The sequence below is a fragment of the Podarcis raffonei genome, chromosome 3 (genome assembly GCF_027172205.1).
Source record: "Podarcis raffonei isolate rPodRaf1 chromosome 3, rPodRaf1.pri, whole genome shotgun sequence".
In the NCBI taxonomy this organism is placed as follows: Eukaryota; Metazoa; Chordata; class Lepidosauria; order Squamata; family Lacertidae; genus Podarcis; species Podarcis raffonei.
Genome location: NC_070604.1, coordinates 97,836,695 through 97,857,079, shown reverse-complemented (window position 1 = coordinate 97,857,079; position 20,385 = coordinate 97,836,695). Strand labels below are relative to the sequence as shown.

Genomic DNA, 20,385 nt, shown 5'->3' with positions numbered 1-20,385 from the left:
GCTCTGGTGGCATGGCAGCAGCAGAAGGTCCCATTAGCTAAAGTGGTGCTTCAGGTTAAGAACAGTTTCAGGTTAAGAACGGACCTCCAGAACGAATTAAGTACTTAACCCGAGGTACCACTGTACTGGGAGAGGCAGCAAGATAGTATGGTTAAAAAGTTTGGCCATTTGAGCAGGGAGAATTTGACTAACATTACGGCATGACCTTAGGCTGAACACTTAAGATTTCAGATTTATAAGTATTATTAGGGATGAGTTATGGTTGCTTTTCACTTTGAAAGTAGCAATTTGGGGCAGCTGAAACCCCACCTGAAAACACTTGAATCCGACATTTTTCTGTCACTTTTCACAACTGCCCACAGTCCCTATTTCCCTCTTTGTTGTGACTGCTTCATTTGTCACGAAGCAATTTCAATCAATAAAGGGTCACATTCTCGAAGTGATGGCATCATAGTGCTACGCAGCCATTGAGCTGACGTCGCTAAGGGCAAATGAAGCCAATTTAAAATGAGGGCAGTGCTTCCTATATTAAATCACAGGAGCTAATTCTAGCCAATCAGGGACCTTGCTAACTAAAATGATTCTGGGAGAAAAGGAGGGGGGAGATCCCAGGAATGCTCTTTTTTTATGAATTGCAGCCACCAGGGTTGCCATATGTCCGGAATTTGCCAGACACACTTGGGATTTGGTCGTTGAAAACAATGTTGAAAATTGCTTAAATGTCCGGGAAAATCTGGATGTCCAGCAACCTGGAAGTGTAGGCAAAAGAGAGAGAGAGAGAGAGAGAGAGAGAGAGAGAGAGAGAGAAGCTCAACAACTTTGCCAAAAAAAGGCTCAACAACTTTTGTGTCCATATTTTCACTTTTTGAAATATAGCAACCCTAGCAGCCACCCTTTTAAAGCCTTAAAGAATATTGGCAAAGCAAGAGCCTGAGGTTTACTGGCCTATTTGGCATTCTCTCTTTGTTTTCAACATTATATTTCTCTTGAATAGTGAAAGATATTGAAATGAAATTTAAAATGCATATTTAGGACACAATTTTATGTTTCACATTCAAATATTAGACCCCTTTCCGTTCATAAGAGAGAGAGAGAATAGGCTAGCTATGCGTGTTGCGAAGGAACGTTTCCTTTTGTCTGTCTTTCTCATTGAACATCTTCCTCCGGTGACCCAAGGTTCTACTATTATGAGAGAGGAAGAACAATCTTTTGCATCGGTTTCCTCACATCATGCATAATTGCCAGAAGGCAACTAGCAACAGCAGCAGTGTGGAGATGGAGAAAGAGAAGCCATCCCCTGAATAGTTATTTGAGCGACTGAACAAGTTGATTCTTCCGAAATGCTATACAATTTCATTAGTTTTGATTAATAGGGAGTAATAATCCTACATGGAAAAGAGCCTTGCTGACTTGCTTGAGCGATGGAGATCATTCATATAGGCTGGATTTCTCTTGTGGCAATTTCACATTCGTTTGTACATTTCTACAATGAAGTAGCAAATAAATAAAGGGCAGAATCCAGTTAAAATTCAGTACGCTTTGAATTCAGCGGGAGAGATAAGTTCACGCATAAGCTCTCCCATCTCAATCCAGTAGCGGGTGGCATGATGGGGTGATGCCACTACCTGACCTCTGGCCATATATATTGCTGCTGCTTACTGGGAGGTAGAAGGGGAGGCAAGTGGCAGAGGGGAAGTTGTTGTGGTGCAAACAAACTAGCAGGAGTGCCAGATTGGCTCTGCTGCCGTGTTTGCACCACACTGACCCCACTGCCTTGTCCCTTGTCCCTCTACCTCCTAGTACACAGAAATTATGCAGGTGACCAGGAGGTCAAGTGAGCGATAATGCCCCACTACACTGCCCACTATCGAGGACTAATGAGTGCTTAACTTTGGCTGGCTTGTACCCAAATGCCCAGAAATCCATGTAGAAACATTGCTCTGAAATTCTGCAGTCTTAAATCAGCACTGAGCTCCCAAACAATTTACAAACTTAATAAAAAAAGGCAGTGTGCTATTCTAAACTAATTTAATTGACTAATATTTGCCCCACAGAGATTACTGCAGTGAAATAGCAGATAATAATAAGCAAGGTCTCAGCATGCTATGAGGTATAAGCTAAACTGCTTGGCTGACAGAAAAACAATCTGCTACACTAGGTAATTCCCCCCCCTTTCCAGAAATATTGGCTTCACAAAATAGTTCTATATATAACCTAAGCAGGCTGATAACTCATATTTATCTATAGCAGATGATCAGACCTTCTGTGCAGCTTCTAGATATAGATATACACTGGCATAAATATGTTTCCCTTTAGGTATGAGTATTTTTTTTTAAGGAAAAAAAAATCCAACATACTGTGAGTGGTGATCCTTATGTAGTCAAACTGGAATCATACATACAGAAGATGGATAAATCAATGGGCTTGGGGGAAGTCCATGGTTTGCAAAGTACCAAAAAAACCCCCGAACCTTATTAAAATCCCTAATAGACGAAACAACCCAAAACAGGCCAGTGAGAGCTAAGCATGCTTAGTAGCCACTGGGAATTTCAATTCAGTTCACATTTGAAGGCGAACGTACATATTTTGCACTTTCTGAAACCCTATGCAAACAGAAACACAGCTGATCCCTTTAAAACTCACATTTTTCTGAATTTTGCAATGCACTTCTCCAGCTAAGTAACAAGGGCAGAAATGCACATACTAGGGTAAAGTCTGCGTATGAATGAACATTAGTGAAAACAGATACAAAATGCATTAGATTAAGAGGAATGGCTTTGCAAAATTGCATACAAAAATGTGTGTATTAGAAGTTCGCCCTAAAATAGTAATGAATTTTCTTGAGATCATTAAAAAAAAAAAAGCTGAGGAAAAGTGGGGAAATGAACTGCAAATTGACTGAACTGAAACGGACCAATTTGCCCATCCTGGCTTGTAGCATCCTGGGAGTATAAATTGTCCTATAAAGGAGAAGTACTAAACTTTGCTTTTGTGTTGTGGCTGACCCAAGCTTATTAAGCTTATTAATTTTATGCGTTGCAAGTATTATTTTTAGCCAGTGATCATCTTTATCTGCTATAAACAAACACAGCATGTTATGTTTCATTAATTCTGCCAGTATCCACAAGCTGAGTGTAATGCTAATGATGACCCAAGTGCCATTTCATTCAGATTTCCACAATTGCAACAACAATAATAATCATTATAATAATGAATGAACAACTGTCTATTAGTACAGAAGAAGCTGCATGCACATATTTGTCTCATCTGTACTTGCTTTATATCAATTAGTATAACTCAGTGGAGGCTGGTGCCCATTTGGCACAAAGCAAGGAGGCCAACTCTAGGTGGCGCCAGAGCCAACGACAGGCAGAGCCAACTAATTCTAATTTTGTCCCCATCTTCCTCCCTGCTTAGTTCTACAAGGGGAACAAATAAGATGAAGCTAATAGCTGTTCCCTGGACTGGATGTAAGCATTGCTTGCAGTTTGTCAGGTTGACAATCAAAGAGCCTAAAGGACTCATCTTAGCTCCAAAGCAGCTTTTAAAAACAGAATTCAGTTTACCTGAAGAGGCAAAGATTATTATTGGGCGACTGTGGGATTTATACAGGCTAACCCATCTTGGCTAACCCATCCCCTTAGAACTCTTGTGAGATCCTGCATGATCCACAGGAATTCCGTTTTAAAAATTCTGATGTAAGTCAAGTCCTTAATATGTGGATCAGAAGGTAATTATTGGATTCTGCACATTTATGCATTTCGCAGTACAGAGGTGTTGTTGCTGTTGTTGTTTAGTCGTTTGGTCGTGTCTGACTCTTCGTGACCCCATGGACCAGAGCACGCCAGGCACTCCTGTCTTCCACTGCCTCCCGCAGTACAGCAGTACCTCGGGTTAAGTACTTAATTTGTTCCGGAGGTCTGTTCTTAACCTGAAACTGTTCTTAACCTGAAGCACCACTTTAGCTAATGGGGCCTCCTGCTGCCGCCGCGCCGCCGGAGCATGATTTCTGTGCTTATCCTGAAGCAAAGCTCTTAACCTGAAGCGCTATTTCTGGGTTAGCAGAGTCTGTAACCTGAAGCGTATGTAACCTGAAGCGTATGTAACCCGAGGTACCACTGTACAGTTATTTGTTCAAAAATACATTAAAAATGTGTTTTGGATATGTTATTACCCCTAGATACCTTGGAATTTACCTCAAGATGGAAAAATGGTCACAGACCCATTTGCATTACATTTTTTCAGGCATCTCAGTTATTGTTAAATAGATAATGTTCCCTATTTGTTGTTATCCTAGCTGCCTTGAGCCCAGTCTCGGGCAGGAAACAAATAAATGTTTATTATTATTATTATTATTATTATTATTATTATTATTATTATTATCATCTACCCTGAATCTGAATTTAGTTGCTGTATGTGAAGGACAGCCAACACGATGAACTCCAGATGTTGTTGGAATTCCACCAGTCCTAGCTAACACGACCAATGAAAACATAAGAGCCCCGCTAGAGCAAGCCAAAGGCCATCTGGTCCAGGATCCTGTTCTCAAAGTTGCCAGCCAAGTGCTGGTATTGCAGAGGCATCCCAGGTGGATCCTGGAGGTTGTACACAGCCATCATGGATCAAGGATGATGGAAGTTGTAGTTCAACAAAGCTGTAGTCCAACCACACTTTGAGGACACATTGGGTGGAATTCAACATGGTGCTATTATAAATGCTCCATCTGCACAAGAACATCAACTTGCCAGGCGGAACAATACCCCTCCCTGTGTACTTTTCTGGGGGTTCTCCCACACCCACCCCAAGCTAATTACCAGGGGGAGGGGCAACTGTAAGTCCCCCTATTGTAAGTCATCAACAACGACTGCTATTTTTCTACAAAAAGAGGTGCCATGAATACCTCCTTTGTTCTCTTATAATTGCAATGGCACCCATCTGAGAGCTGCCGGAACTGAGTTCCAGCTGGAAAAAAAACCCCTGTCAGCTACTGTAATGGTTCTAGGGGTTGCTCGTGCGTAAGCCGGTGCAAACACCTGGCTGGGTTGCCTGAGTGAACCTTTAATTTCCGGACAGCCACTCACCCGTGGCTGTCTCAATCGCTGGCAGAATCCGTCAGTGGGCGTTTCTTGAACTTCTTCCAGCAAAGAAGCTCTTTGACGCCTAGTCTCCTCCTACTCTCCCTGCGCGGAAGCCTTCTGCGCAAGGAGGGTGTAGGCAGCGGAGGACCCTTACTCTCCCCGCTGGTCCCCGGCAAGGAGTCATGGGACTGCCTCGCCGATTCCCCCATCTGCCCCCCTTCTCCACTGGTGCTACGCTGATTCTCTTCCCCAGAAGATGGGCTGCCTCTCCCCATCCCGGGACGCTCTCTGGAATCCCTCTGGCTTTTGCTCTCTCCCTCCGGCACTGATGGCAGTTCCCTGACAGCTACCATTGAACAATTTATACATTTATCCTTTGTTATTACCTACATTTATTGTTTTCCATCTGTGGGACAGGTGACGTACATGCTATGCTTTCAAAGAGTGAATGCATCTTTATGAGCTTTCATGGATTAAGGATAAAAATCTGATGCCATTCAGTATGACGGGTGATTATGTTAAGGCCCTTGTTTATCACGGCACTTGCCATTTTTTGTAACCTTCACGGGTTTTTAAAAAAATGGCTCCATATTTATTCGGTGGTAATGTCGTTAATCAGGGACAAGTCTTCTCCATTATCGTTTTAAAATGTATTAAAGAAGTAACTGCATACCTAACACAACAGAAAGTTGACAATGTCCCCACATCACTCTGACATACTCCTTGTTTATCCAGTAGCCTTACAAATGCAAATACTAATCAGGACCTTCTTCTGGTAGATATTACGTCATTTTATGTCTAAAGAATTGTTTGCTCATTAGGCCTATGAACTCTGTGCCTAGAGCTTACATTGAGTGAGCACCTTACAGTATTTATTTTGAGTGGATGCCTTATTTGAAATGTTACAGTAGAGTCCTATAATGTCCAAATGGATATAAGTCCCACTGAATTCAGTGGGGCTTACTCCCAGGTAAGTAGGTAGAGAATTGCTGCCTTAGATAAATAAAACGAGTTCATTAGGTCACAATAGCCACTTTAGTGTGAGCCAGTGTGGTGTAGTGGTTAAGAGCGGTAGACTCGTAGTCTGGTGAACCGGGTTTGTGTCTCCGCTCCTCCACGAGCAGCTGCTGGGTGACCTTGGGCTAGTCACACTTCTTTGAAGTCTCTCAGCCCCACTCACTTCAGAGAGTGTTTGTTGTGGGGGAGGAAGGGAAAGGAGAATGTTAGCCACTTTGAGACTCCTTAGGGTAGTGATAAAGCGGGATATCAAATCCAAACTCCTCCTCTTCTTCTACAGATCTGACTTACCTGTGGTAGTGAACTGAGCATTTGGGTAAACCAGTACAGTCTTTTTTCCTTTTTTTAAAGGAAACAACAGCAACAACCATGAATGCAAAAGTGAAAGTTAAGACTCAACTATGTAAGTCAAACAGCAGCATTTTGAATGCATTATAAACATGCAACACCAGATAGCGCTGGAGAGCAAAAATAATTCTATGTGATTTTCCATTGCGTTTTTTTTCTTTTGTAATGATTTAATTTCTGACTTATTTATTGCAGGGGGCTTTTCTGTGTGTAGATCCACCTTTACTTTTACAGAACTGTAAGTAAGGTTTTAAAAGCCCTGGGAATTATCTAGTCCAGTAACAAAAATAGTTTGGAGGAGGGAATCCAAACTCCAACAGGTAACTACTGAGACATATTAAAATTACCCTTCCTTGACATTTGTTCTGTATGTTTTGGAAACTGAGAACATTTTCTCTCCCTCAGCTAGTAGATGTTCTGCCTCATTGTGCTGTTTGTTTTATTTCCCCCTTAGTCTCTGTATTTAGAACTGCTTTAATTTCCCCTCTGTAAATCCATTAGCAACTGATCGCACCTTAGGTTGTCCCTATGTAGCAATTTAATCCTGTTTAGGTCAGAAGAAGAAAACTGATTTGCAGCTGGCCTTGCATTGACCTTTCACCCCATCTCCACCATCTCTTTTATCTCAAGTCAGATTCAGCCATCCATTATTCCTTCTTCTACAGCTAGGTCTTGGGTCATCTGCAGATTATTTGCTGTACAGGTTGTGCTCAAGTTTGTTGTTGTTTGTTGTTTAGTCGCTTAGTCGTGTCCGACTCTTCGTGACCCCATGGACCAGAGCACGCCAGGCACCTCTGTCTCCACTACCTCCCGCAGTTTGGTGCTCAAGTTACTGCTAAATTATTACAAGTTATCCTGCAGCAGGATTTCTGACAGGATTTCTGACTGGCTGCCAAGTTCAAGGTGTTACTATTGGTATTGAAACCCTTAATGTTGTGGGACCAGTTTAGTTAAGGGATCACTTTACCTCATATATGCCGACTCAGTTGCTTGGATCTGCAGAACTGACCCATTTACAAGTGGCTCTTCACTTGTAAGAAATCATTCCTTTAGTGTAGAAGCACTTGTACTTTGGAACTCCCTGCCTCTTGATATTAGTCAGCATCCCTGTATTCTTTCAGACGCCTGCTAAAAACATTTCTGCTTTGTTGGGCCTCTTGAGACACAAGATTTGGTTACACGTTTTACTGTATTTGAACCATTTTTAAAATATGTCTGGTTTTTAATTTTAATTTTGTCGAAGATATTTGTTGCTCTAGGCTCCTTCTGGAGGAAATGTGGGGTATAAATATGAGGCATAAATGAATAAATTGAAGATTGATTTACATGAAAGTGTGGATTGGATGTGAGTTTCGCTGACTGGATATTGACACAGCCCAATGCGTGTTGAGACAAAGAACATTACGTTCAAAACGATTCTAAGCGGTTAATCCCGTCATTGTTACATCCCCCCAGATCTTGGCTTTATACTTGTTAGCATCTTCTGTATCTCACAGCACTGATTTTCTTTAGCCTAAAAACTCTCTTGACATTACTTCAGTCAATCAAGTGTTCGTTACGGTTGGCCAACCAATAAACAGAGTACAAAATATAAAGTACAAATGCATAACCTCACCAGAACAAGTTATTAATCACTAGCGTTGACATGCTAGGAATTAACAATCATAGCAAATCTCAGCAATGTGACAACATTCAGATATCTTGCCACCTGTTCAGTAATAGGCCCGTGAAGTAAAATACTCAATGTGGCCTCAAAGAATGAACCAGGAAACACATTGTGAATCACGTAATCCAGTGATTCTCAAAGGATGTGGCACACCACATGGGTGTGGCAGGAGAGGATGGCAAATGTGTCGGGAAGATTCAAGGACAATCAATATTATATTTTGAAAATGATTCATGTTTTTATGTAGCTGCATTGTTTTATACTTTCTGGCTGTCCCATGATCATATTATAAAGTAGTGTTCTGTGTTAAAAATCCAGCACTGCTAGGAGTTATTTCTTTTTGTTTTTCTTCAATGTATTTCTTATATAAAAAAAATTGTTGTGGGTCAAGCAAATTTTTATTTTGAAAGTGTGGCCCAGATAAAAAAAAAGTTTGAGGACCATTGATCTAACTCACTGATAAAATCTACAGTAGAAGAATGGGAGACACCAATTCAAAATCTCAAATGATTACAAGGATAGCACCTACCCTTGAAAGCTAATCTGCCACCTAGGATCTTAGAGGGTAAGGGATCAAATCAAAACCCAAGATGTGCTGGGAGGAGGGAGGTTTGGAATAGGCAGATCTCTGGCTGAGCTACACCGGCTGAAGCCGGAGACACTGTTATACAGTCATACCTCTTGTTACATTCAGTTCAGGTTACGTTCTTTCAGGATATGTCCCGCGGTGACCCGCAAGTAACGGAATGGGTTACTTCCAGGTTTCGCCGCTCGCGCATGCACAGACACTCAAAATTACATCACACACATGCGCAGAAGCGGTGAATCACGACCCGCACACATACAGACACGAAGACATGGGTTGTGTTCTGCTCATGTTGCAAACGGGGCTCCGGAATGGATCCCGTTCGCAACCAGAAGTACCACTGGACCAGTGTAGAACCTCCATCGCAGATGAGCCAGAGCTAAGCTGAAGTCTCAAAAGAGGGGTGTTCTGGGGCTGGGCAGGGGAGACCTATCCCATTCCAGTCTCCTTTCAGCTTAGTCACATGACCTGGCAACCCCACAGTAGTTAACTTGGCAAAAAGAGTGGTGCAAGTCAAACTCTGTTTGAAAGTCTTGCTTCCCCTCTGCCAAGTTCAGGCCACCTCAGCCAGCATTAGCCCTGCTCCTGAAAGGAGTTGGGAACAAGGAAGCTCCACCGGCACAATTTACCTTGGCGTAAATCACTCTGGCTTCCTCTTGCTTGGATTGCTGTGTAAAACATTGACATGGGCCAGCAGAATTGCTCTTCTTAGGTATAGTGAGAAAAGTTAGATGTGGTATCCATTGGTTAGAGGTGGACGTAGGGCGGATCTACATTAATGGTTTATAACATTAAGGAAGGGTTAAGGAATGATTTTCATAACATAGATGGACACATTGCATTCTGCTTGTAACAGAGCAACCAGGAACCGGCAATAGGGAAACTGCATTGTTATGGACACAACAAGGTAAGGAACATTTTAAATTTACCAGTATGCCCTGTGATGCTTCAGAATGGTGTATCCAACATCGTTCTAATAATGATAAAAGAGTCAGTGTAGATCCAGCCCAAGAACATGCTCCATTTGCTCCTGCATCATCTATATCCATAGATTTGGCTTGCAATGGGTGCAATGGCAGCAGATAAGACAAACCCACAATATTTCCCCCAATTAACTTGCTTTTCCATAGAGAGACAACAAGAGTCAAGCAACCCGTGTCCTGCCACAGACAGTGGAGAGGCAGAGGAGCAGATTCAATGCCATTGACGAACAAGCCACTTAATGAGCTAAGACTAACTTCCAGATTAAGGGCAGAGCTAGCAACACATTTGCTATGTCGTACAATCTTCTCCCTCTCTTCTCAGCCACCTTTTCGCTATGCAATGCAAGTCCTGCTGTTTCTCTCGTAAGAAGGAGGACTGCGCTTCTTTAATCATTCTAAGGCACTTCTGCAAGGAACGTTGTTTCGGGAGGAATGCTTGCTCAGCAGATAATCTGCCCAGTAATGAGAATGGATCTGGAAGGTAATACGAGGGGTAGCTAATAAAGTCCAGAAGCCAGCCCAGAATTCAGTAGCAACTCTGTGTGTGGAGTGGGGTGGGGGAGGTCTGCTTGCATGGGACCCATTGTGACATTTGGAGATTATTCAAATCAGAAAATCTAGAGGGCTGTAGAATTATGAAATGGCTTCCTCTTTCCACTCCCCAGAATTAGGATCATACTCCCAGGGCCCTTCCACACACCATCCTTTTCGTGCAAAAAACATTTCATCCATTTCTTATTTATTGCTTACAATCTGCACATCTTTCTGCAGGCCCTTTATGGAAATAACCAAAAAATTAAATAATTTTATTCATTTCATTTCTCTACCAGCTTTCCTCCCGTGGGAGCTCAGGGCAGTGAACGGCATAAAAACACAATCTATGCAATAAAATATATTTCTAAAACAACAACAAAAACATGCAATGGAATACGAGCTGCCAAAATTTTAGTCAACGTCGATTTTCTCAAAAGCCTGGGTGAATGGAAATTTTCACAGTTGGTGTCCAAATGCCACCAATGTATAGGGAACAGGCACACCTCCCTATGAAGGGGGTTTCATGAATGAGGTTTTGCCCCATCATGGGGCCAAATGCATTGGTGGCGCCGCCATTATCTAACTAGTCAGACAGGTGGCACAAAGACCACAGGAAAGTTGATATGTGGATGCATAGTTAACACACACACACTTAGATAAGAATAAATCCCCTTGAACCCAAGCCCCTTTCAGGTGTTTGCCCTCACGGGATTAACAACCATGTGATGGGGGGCAGTGAGGCAGCCCTTCCCCCCATCATCCACACATTGGAGGGATGGCCTGGAGAGTAGATTCTGTTCTCAGTGGGTAGGTTCCCTGTCCTCTGGTTAGAACCCTGCCTGATTAAGATTCTAAATCACAGAGGGAGCCTATGCACACCTGGGGCAGGTTACACCCTATTGTTAACGGTGCGAGGGTGACTGCCTGAAGACAGCTGCAATGCCACTGAATCTTAAATAGACATGCATAGGATTGTGCTGCTATAGCTGACCTGTGGGACTCTCCCTAGGCCATGTTCCTTCTCCCCAGGACATGCCACTGGATGTTTCGGCCTGGCTGGAATATGTCCTTGAACCTCTCACTTGTCTGAATGGAGGACGGAGAGGTGTGAGTGTAACCATTCCTGAATTTTGTGCTATTGAAATATAACATACAAAGGTCAAAGCCATATCCATTGCAACCTTCCCCTGTGCCCCCACCCACCACTGGAATGTGGCCCCTGGAAATTTTTTCCGCAACAGAGCAACATGCTCTGAAAAAGGGTCCCCACCCCTCTTTTAAAACATGGTGCTAATGCTTTTAAGTCTGGATTTATCTCATTCACACCAAGAGTGCGAGAGGTTTCAATGCACTTTGAAGCAGCAATCTTGAAATCAGTATTATCTTTTGTATAATTTATGATTTTTTTTTCAACAGGGAGGTTCAATGTATCTAAACGAATCACTTCCTGCCTATAGGGGCGTTGGGATGCAAAGGAATGCACGTGTGCTTATAAATGAATGACTTATAATGGATTGCAGCCTTAAACTTGAAAAAATCACTTGGTGCTTAGACTTTTGGATTTTACCACTATTGTGAGAATCAGATTAAAATACATGTTAGCAGGATACTTTAATGGACAGATACAAATAATTCAGATGTAACAGCACCCTTCCCATGCAACACAGACAATACTAAAGTAACAGGCAGTGCTATTTTTCTTTGCCAACAGGTCAGTGCTATATGGGATGCTGAAAGTATTGTGGTTTGGGGGAAATGGCATGAAGGTTTTAGGAGAGAACGAGAGGGATCATCCAAAGCAAATATTTCCAGACCAAACAAGGTGAAGCCAGACATTATTTTGAAAGCAAAACAAGTTATACTTACATTTAATGCTCGTGTTCAAACTCTTTGGAGCAGATGAATCAACAACAGCTGAATTAACAAAACAAAACAAAAAGTTGTTTATCTATGTTTTCAGTATTTTGCTTTCAAATTACAGGAAAGAGTAATGAATGACCTGCTTCTAAGCGATAGGGTTGTTGAAAGTCTGGATTCAATTAAAAGCGTGCTCTTAAGTAACCTCCTTCTCTAAACCTTTTATTTGGAAATCTAACCGCAATATGAGATATATAAAAGAGGAAATTATTTGTGGTAGGTTTTTATTTCTTCTTCGTTGATTATGAGGCCAAATCCTCAGCTGTAGCTTAAAATTTTGGTGGTTAAGGCTGCATATGGAAGAACGAATGTGACCTGGGGTGCATAGCATCATGCTCTCTACACAGACTTGGTTTAATGATTGAAACAGAGGTAGTGTGCTCACAGTTAAGATGTTTGCATGGCTCCATCTCATTACCATGAACAACTGCCGGAGCCCTGCATTTTAAAAGATTAAGCATTGCATGTGACATTGATGTGGTAAGGTTATCTTTCAACATCTCAACTCAGCTGTTACCTTCTTCCAAGACAATAATGCCCACTCACATCACAAACAGCTCATAATCCACCTACTCTCAGCAGCCAGAAACATCAAAACCAGACATTGGAGAGACCTGTCAGGAGTAAGCATGGACCAGCTGGATTGGGTGGCTCCTGTGGACCAATCAGACTGCTGCATTCTGGATCCTATTGTTCTAGGACCAATCAGACTGCTGCATTCTGAATTCTATTGTTCTAGGACCAATCAGACTGCTGCATTTTGGATTCTATTCAACTTGGTACATAACAATTGTCTTCCCCTTCCCCACTTTTATCTTCACAATAGTCCTGTAGGGTAGGCTGTGGGCTGGTAGTTTTAGACACTAAAGTTTTGAAACTGCACATACTTAGAATATTGCTAGTTTGTTACTTTTTCAGGGTCGGCAAACTTTTTGTTTGTTTTGATATTCAGCTAGTATGGAACCTCCTGAGATAACAAAATCCCAACCTTCCTCTGCTTCCATTCTAATCAAAGCCTCGCTGTTCTGCCTACAAATTGGCTGCTAAGAGGCCTGAGAAATCAAGGGTACTGTACAGAAGGGCTTATTCTGCAGACCTGTTTAGACAAATGAGTCCCAAGCAAACGTGGAAACACATCCATGGATGGGAGTCTTCCTCAGTTGCTCCAGCAACAGCCACCTTATCCTTGTCAGAAGTCACCAGGTGTTGCTCAAGCCCACCTCAGAATTACTGTTCTTTGGTAGGGTCAGATTATGTGGATGCATGGAATCTGTTATATATATTTATAATTTAGAAAATTGTTTCAAATTAGCTTTGCATCTCCCGAGTTACACATATATATAACAAGCTATCTATTTACTAAGGCACACCAGGTGGGCTCTTGGAGCCAAACTACAAGATAATGTGAAATCCCCAGGATCGAAATAAGACAACCTGACTGGAAGGAAAATGCCTCCCTAATCCAAAATATGTCAGTAAATGAGCTTGGGAGTGAAAGCAAAACCTTTCCATTCAAGATGAATGTTTTCTGTTCTTAGGCATGATACAACTCATACTAAAACCAGAATACCTAAGGGAACAATGGATGTTAGTTTTGCTATTTCAATACCTGCACCTCAGGGATACAATGGCATTATGGGGAGGGGAGTCATAAGCAGTGCACTACTTATATTTTCACATGCAGAGCTTTTATTTAAGCATGCCTGCCATTTTTCTCTATTTCCCCTGTTTAGCCCAGTAGGGAACTGGTGGAAAAGATTTGCAATGCATGAAAAAAAATCCTTCACAGGTTTTAATTTTGTGCTTTGATTCTTTCCAATGACTCTGTGCAGAGTTTAAATGCTTGAAACTGAGCTTTGAGGGAGATTTCTTCTGAATGCCTGAAACCTGGGTCAGATGTAGCTGCGACTTGCCACTCTGTGTAAAAAGGTTTGCAGCTTAAAAAGAGCATGCTAGGGTTTGTTCCAGTGAGCAGTTTCAACGTGGGAGCGAAAGTAAGACTTGACGTTGATTTGGACAAATGAGATCTTCCATCTGAGGTCCTGGTGTGTGAAGAATTCAACCCTATAAATTTTGGCTTCAGCGTCAAGGAATGTAATGGACTGAAAGAACTGGCTGAAGGTCATGCAAGTCCTTGAATTAGTTCCTTCATGTTCTGTTGGGAACCTCTTCTTTACATCTTCACAATGTGGGGGCAGAGAGCAGAGATAAGGTGCTGCTTAGCTTTGTTGTTGTTGTTGTTTAGTCATTTAGTTGTGTCCAACTCTTCGTGACCTCATGGACCAGAGCACGCCAGGTACTCCTGTCTTCCACTGTCTCCCGCAGTTTGGTCAAACTCACGCTGGTAGCTTTGAGAACACTGTCCAACCATCTCGTCCTCTGTCGTCCCCTTCTCCTTGTGCCCTCAATCTTTCCCCACATCAGGGTCTTTTCCAGGGAGTCTTCTCTTCTCATGAGGTGGCCAAAGTACTGGAGCCTCAGCTTCACGATCTGTCCTTCCAGTGAGCACTCAGTGCTGATTTCCTTCAGAATGGAGAGGTTTGATCTTCTTGCAGTCCATGGGACTCTCAAGAGTCTCCTCCAGCACCATAATTCAAAAGCATCAATTCTTCGGTGATCAGCCTTCTTTATGGTCCAGCTCTCACTTCCATACATCACTACCGGGAAAACCATAGCTTTAACTATACGGACCTTTGTCAGCAAGGTGATGTCTCTGCTTTTTAAGATGCTGTCTAGGTTTGTCATTGCTTTTCTCCCAAGAAGCAGGCGTCTTTTAATTTCGTGACTGCTGTCACCATCTGCAGTGATCACGGAGCTCAAGAAAGTAAAATCTCTCACTTAGCAGGTGTGAATTATGGATGCCTCCCCTCACGTAGTTGAGATGCTTCTGAACATTTATGCGCATGAGTTTTCCAATGGTGAAAGTTTGGGTGCTTTGCCTTCAATAATCCTAGCTGTTTCTTCTCTGTGTGATTTAAATGCATTGGGGGCCAAAGGTGGACAAATGTTACTACTGTCAGAAAACGGACAGGGGTACCTATGCATGATGGCATATTAAAAGAGAAAACACACAAACACACCTGTGGTATTTTTGGTAGGTATATTTTGTAACATGTAACTGATGCAATAATAGTGGATTTATACAGGACCATCCACAAATCATTCTTCTTATTAGTTCTTCAATACTTCCCAAATAAGGGACGCGGGTGGCGCTGTGGGTTAAACCACAGAGCCTAGGACTTGCCGATCAGAAGGTCGGCGGTTCGAATCCCCGCGACGGGGTGAGCTCCCGTTGCTCGGTCACTGCTGCTGCCAACCTAGCAGTTTGAAAGCACGTCGAAGTACAAGTAGATAAATAGGTACCACTGCAGCGGGAAGGTAAACGGTGTTTCCGTGCGCTGCTCTGGTTCACCAGAAGCGGCTTAGTCATGCTGGCCACATGACCCGGAAGCTGTACGCCGGCTCCCTCGGCCAATAAAGCATGATGAGCGCCGCAACCCCAAAGTCAGTCACGACTGGCCCTAATGGTCAGGGGTCCCTTTACCTTTACCTTACTTCCCAAATGTTACTGCATTATTGCTATCTGGAAGGGCACTCTTACATTTCAGCGCAACAAAAGTAGGACCAACCTCCCTGGACCCTCCAATATTTGTGATATACACCAGTTGCAGGATTTCAGCAGGAGAACTGTAGGCCCAAGATCTCACTGCATCATGCAAGAGAGGACTCTGGTTTTGGAACCTCAAAGCGTATTTAACATACAAGACCAGACTGTGCTAAGAAGGAACTTGATGGAATTGCCTTAAGGAACAGAACTGAAACGAAGCAGGAATCAGTCCACCCACAGGCCCAGGAAATAACTTTGCACAGGCATTAAAGATGCCATGACATAATAATAAAAAATCATCATTCATGTAGGTGGGACTGCAACACAGATTTTGCTCATGGTCACATGTTTTTTTTTCCTAAATCAAGGACTGGGGAACCAGTGACCCCCCCAGAAGTTGTTGGACTCCAGCTCCCATCATCCCTACCAAGGAACACGGATGGCGCTGTGGTCTAAACCACCAAGCCTCTTGGACGTGCCAATTGGAAGGTCGGCAGTTCAAATCTGTGTGACAGGGTGAGCTCCTGTTGCTCTGTCCCAGCTCCTGCCAACCTAGTAGTGTGAAAGCATACCAGTATGAGTAGATAAATAGGTACCGCTGTGGCGGGAAGGTAAACAGTGTTTCCGTGCGCTCTGGCTTCCGTCACAGTGTTTTGTTGCTCCAGAAGCGGTTTAGTCATGCTGGCCACATGACCCAGAAAACTGTCAGTGGACAAACACTGGCTCCCTTGGCCTGAAAGTGGAGAAAGCGCTGCACCCCAAAATCAAATTTGACTGGACTTAACTGCCCAGGGGTCCTTTACCTTTACCATCCCTAACCACTGGCCATGCTGGCTGGGGTTGATGAAGCCCAGCAACACCTGGAGGACCACAGTTTCCCCATCCCTGTTCTAAGTAGTGACTACCTCACTTGCTAGACAAAACAGGGAATTAAAACTCAAATCTCAATGTGTATTTAAGATTTTTAGACATAACATTTGGAAATGTGATCCCTTAGAAATTACTCTCACACTCTGGTTTTGCATTTGAGAAATATTCTCTTAGGCCTAAGTTTTTCTGCCAGTTGCTAAGATGCCCGTCAACCGCCAAAGAAACAAGCCCCGTTATGTGATTGTATCTATCAGCTTGATGGGCACACTTATTATTTGACAGTCCAAATACCTTTGGCAGATAGCAATTTTCTGTAATGTGTAGACATGTGATCTTGAATGATGTACTGGCTTGACAACTTGCATGAAGAACTGGGAGAAAAGGCTAAGAAACAAAAAAAAATGTATGTTTTTTTCAGTCAATGGGCTTAAGAAGTATCTTACACATTCATTTATTTTGAAAGATCTGGATTCTTACACAAAGAAATACACTGTATGAGAAATCTGAAGCAAAAATAAGTGATAATTCAGCATAGCTTCGCCACTCTTGTTTGATTACTCAGTCACTACAGTTTACAATAAATAATGTATGAGTTCTCTCTCTGTATTCTTATTAAATCACAATTTTTATATATCATCTGCCATTGAAGCTCTCATGAGAACATTGTTTAATCTTCAATATCATCTTCATTTGGAAAGATTTAAAAGGGATGGAGGCGGAAAAGCAGAAAGAAATGAATGCATGCCTACTTTCACTGCCCTACAAATATGCAGCCAGGACTTTGTTTTTTAGATTAAATGAGTAAGTGAGAAACATATAAAAGTTCGAGAAATCTGAATACCTTCTTCCATTACTTCTGCTTTCCAAAGCTGCCACTCTAAAATATTCATCACACGTGATGTCATCATGTAACTGTAACTGTAGTCCTGTAAACAGGGTCATTAGCTGACCATAAACTAAATTAAACTGTAGCTGAGGGTTGCTTTGGGGCCAGTTGCATAAAAACAAGTGACAATATTCTTTTTCTCCTTCAGGTTTTGTTTTATATACCTTGGAGAATTGTGGATCTTCACTGCAGTAAGAGCTTCTCCCCCACTCCCTAAAATGCAAATAGCAGCTGCAGGGGCGTGATCCATATTGGAACCCCGACATGCAATATAGGCAAGCTTTAACCTTATGCCCTCCTCTGAGGTCCAGGTGAGGTCCCTGACGCCTGCAATTTGCATTTGAAAAAAGTCTCCTGTCAGCCTCCTTGCATTCTGCCCTACCAGTACCAATGGTCTTCTGCTGGAAGCAGAAGTTGGAGAGATGGGAAGCAGAGCTCACCCCAGCGGCTCTTCAGTCACAGACCTGCTCCATTAGGCTTCCTCTCCCTCAGCCGTCACCTGGGGGCATCTGGCTGGCTCCATGGGAGAGGTGGGAAGCAGAGCTCACTCTATTAGCTTTGCTGAAAGACCACCTGTATCAGGAACCTCCTAGCCCTCAGCTGCACCAACTGGTTATTATAAGAACAACTGTTTAATAGTTGGTGCCCAAATTAGATCTGTTCGTCTTCCCTCTCTGTCCCTTCTCCCTTGTGTGCTGTGTGTGTGTGTGTGTTTAGATTGTAAGCCTATGGGCAGGGACAGTCTTAATTTAATTGTATATAAGCCAATCTTTTTGCCTGAAGAGTAGGTTACAAACTAGGGTTACCAGATGTCCCCGGTTCCTGTGGACAGTCCCCAGATTTGCAAATCTGTCCCCAGGAAACCTGGCAGCGGCAGCCTCAGCAGCCCGGAGCCAGCCTGGTAGCACAGTTGACTCTGGCTGGCTTCACCAGCTACTCGCTTCTAGCTGCCGCCGCCATTGCCAAAGGGGAACAAGGGACGTCCGACGGTACAGATCTCCTGCCCCCTTCTCCCTTTGTTTTGACAGATCGGGGGAGGCTCGGGAGTCACAGGCGAGCGGCCGTTGCCCAGGAGGGGCGCAAGGCGTGCAGTTTTTCTGCCAGGCAAGGTGCAAAGCCCTTCATTTGCACCCTGTGAAACATAAATGCGCAGAGTTTTTTAAAAAAATCTGGGCAAGAATTAAGTTTGTTGTTATTGTTTATCTGTTTATTGTTCCTTTCCCCCCTTTTTTTCGTTCATTGGTGTATTTTTCTTCTTTTTTCTGTTTCTGTGTATCATTCTGCTTTGTGGTTTTTGCTATTATTGTGGAAAATCTAATAAAAAATTAAAAAAAGATCGAGTGATATCCAACTGTGTGGGTCCATTTGGTTCATGGTCTTCTGTTCACACCAACAGGACTTTCTTATCCCCCCTGCACCCCCCACATGTGCCCCCAATCTGTTCAAGATGGCTGGGTGACCCCCTCCTGGAGAGAATTAGGTGGGGGGCCTGCAAGGGGGAGGCAAGGCCTGTCATGTCTGCTGGTGCAATGCTGGATCTCACCCACAGATACTTCACTACGTCAGTTCAAGTCTGCATTGGTAGCTGGAGCTGTAAAAGCAATTGACTGTTGAATGTTTTGTGCCAACAAGGGGGCAATGTTAATTGTCAGTGTTAGGCTCCAGCATTTTTATTTGGTAGGAAGGCAGGGATAAAAGCAATCTGAAGTGGGTGTCCCTATGTGATGCGCAGTGTGGGTCACAGTAACCCTTTCCGGCAACTTGAAGTTAAAGTGGTAACATTAAAGTAATTTTCCTGAATGCATTCCCCATTTGCACCGGCACTTGTGGCTGCAGCAGTCCAGCCCTGCTGGTTGGAACGGATGAGTAACATATACAGGAAAGCAGGAAACGAGTGGCATTTCTGGAAGCTTGGAGCTGGATTATGGGATGAGTCACTTTGGCTCGTGTTTCATTTGGGGAAGGCCATAGCGCTGCAAAACTCCTGCTTTGTATGCAGAAGGTCTCAGGTTCAATCCCTCACATCTCCAGGGGAAAGGTAGGTGTTGAAAACTCTGGAGAAGTGATGCCAGTCAGCTTGGATAATACTGAGGTTGTTGCTGCTGCTGTTGTTAATATCCCAGACAAGGACTCAAGGCGGCTTATGCAAATGAAAACCACACAAATAAAAGACAAAAAGGCTAAAAACAGGGCCTGACAGACTAAAAAAGGACTGCTGTTGCCCAGCAGAGTGTACTGTTTACTTTCTTTTAAACTACCTTTTAATTGTTTTTTTAATATATAAATAAATTATTTTTAATTGTTTTAAACATTTTAATGTGTTTTTTGGGGGTTATTCGGCTCTTTATATTTTGATTAAGTATTTTGTGTTTTTATATTGTAATTTTGCCTTGTGAACTGCCCTGAAACCTGTGGGTGTAGGGTGGTATATTAATAATAATAATAATAACAGTTAAAAAGTAATTGAACTATAATAGAATTAAAACAATATAAAAACAAATCTATTAAATCAAAGATAGTAAAAACAGCACATCATTATTTAAAAGCCCTTTCCTCAAAAAACAGTTGGTCTCCAAATGTAAAACAATCTTCATCTGCTGGTGGAAGGACAACACAGAGGGAGCCAGTCTAGTCTCTCTAGGAAGGGAGATTCAAAATCTGGGAGCAGCCACTGAGAAAGCCCTCTAACAGCTGAAACTAAATTTGCCAGTTATGTGATTGAATTCCACCCCAAAAATTGTAAGTCTCCTGTAAATACAGTACTCCCCACTTTGGTTGCATTCACATGGGAGTAAAAGGTCATGAAAACGGAGTAGTTTCCACATTATATTGGAGCATTCACATGATGTAAAAGCCACTTCTGCAACTATAACGAAATACAGTTCAAGTATAA

General features: G+C 42.7%; 1 protein-coding gene across 1 annotated transcript in view; it reads right to left on the bottom strand.

Moving 5' to 3' along the window:
* The window catches only part of LOC128411137 (spermatogenesis-associated protein 7 homolog), a 58,520-nt gene that overhangs the window by 26,056 nt on the left and 12,079 nt on the right, over nucleotides 1–20,385 (bottom strand). The window contains exons 3-4 of the mRNA XM_053383191.1: nucleotides 16,898–16,990; nucleotides 12,079–12,126 (exon numbers count right to left, since the gene is read on the bottom strand). Coding sequence (XP_053239166.1) covers nucleotides 12,079–12,126; nucleotides 16,898–16,990 — 141 coding nt within the window. The remainder of the gene's footprint in view (nucleotides 1–12,078; nucleotides 12,127–16,897; nucleotides 16,991–20,385) is intronic.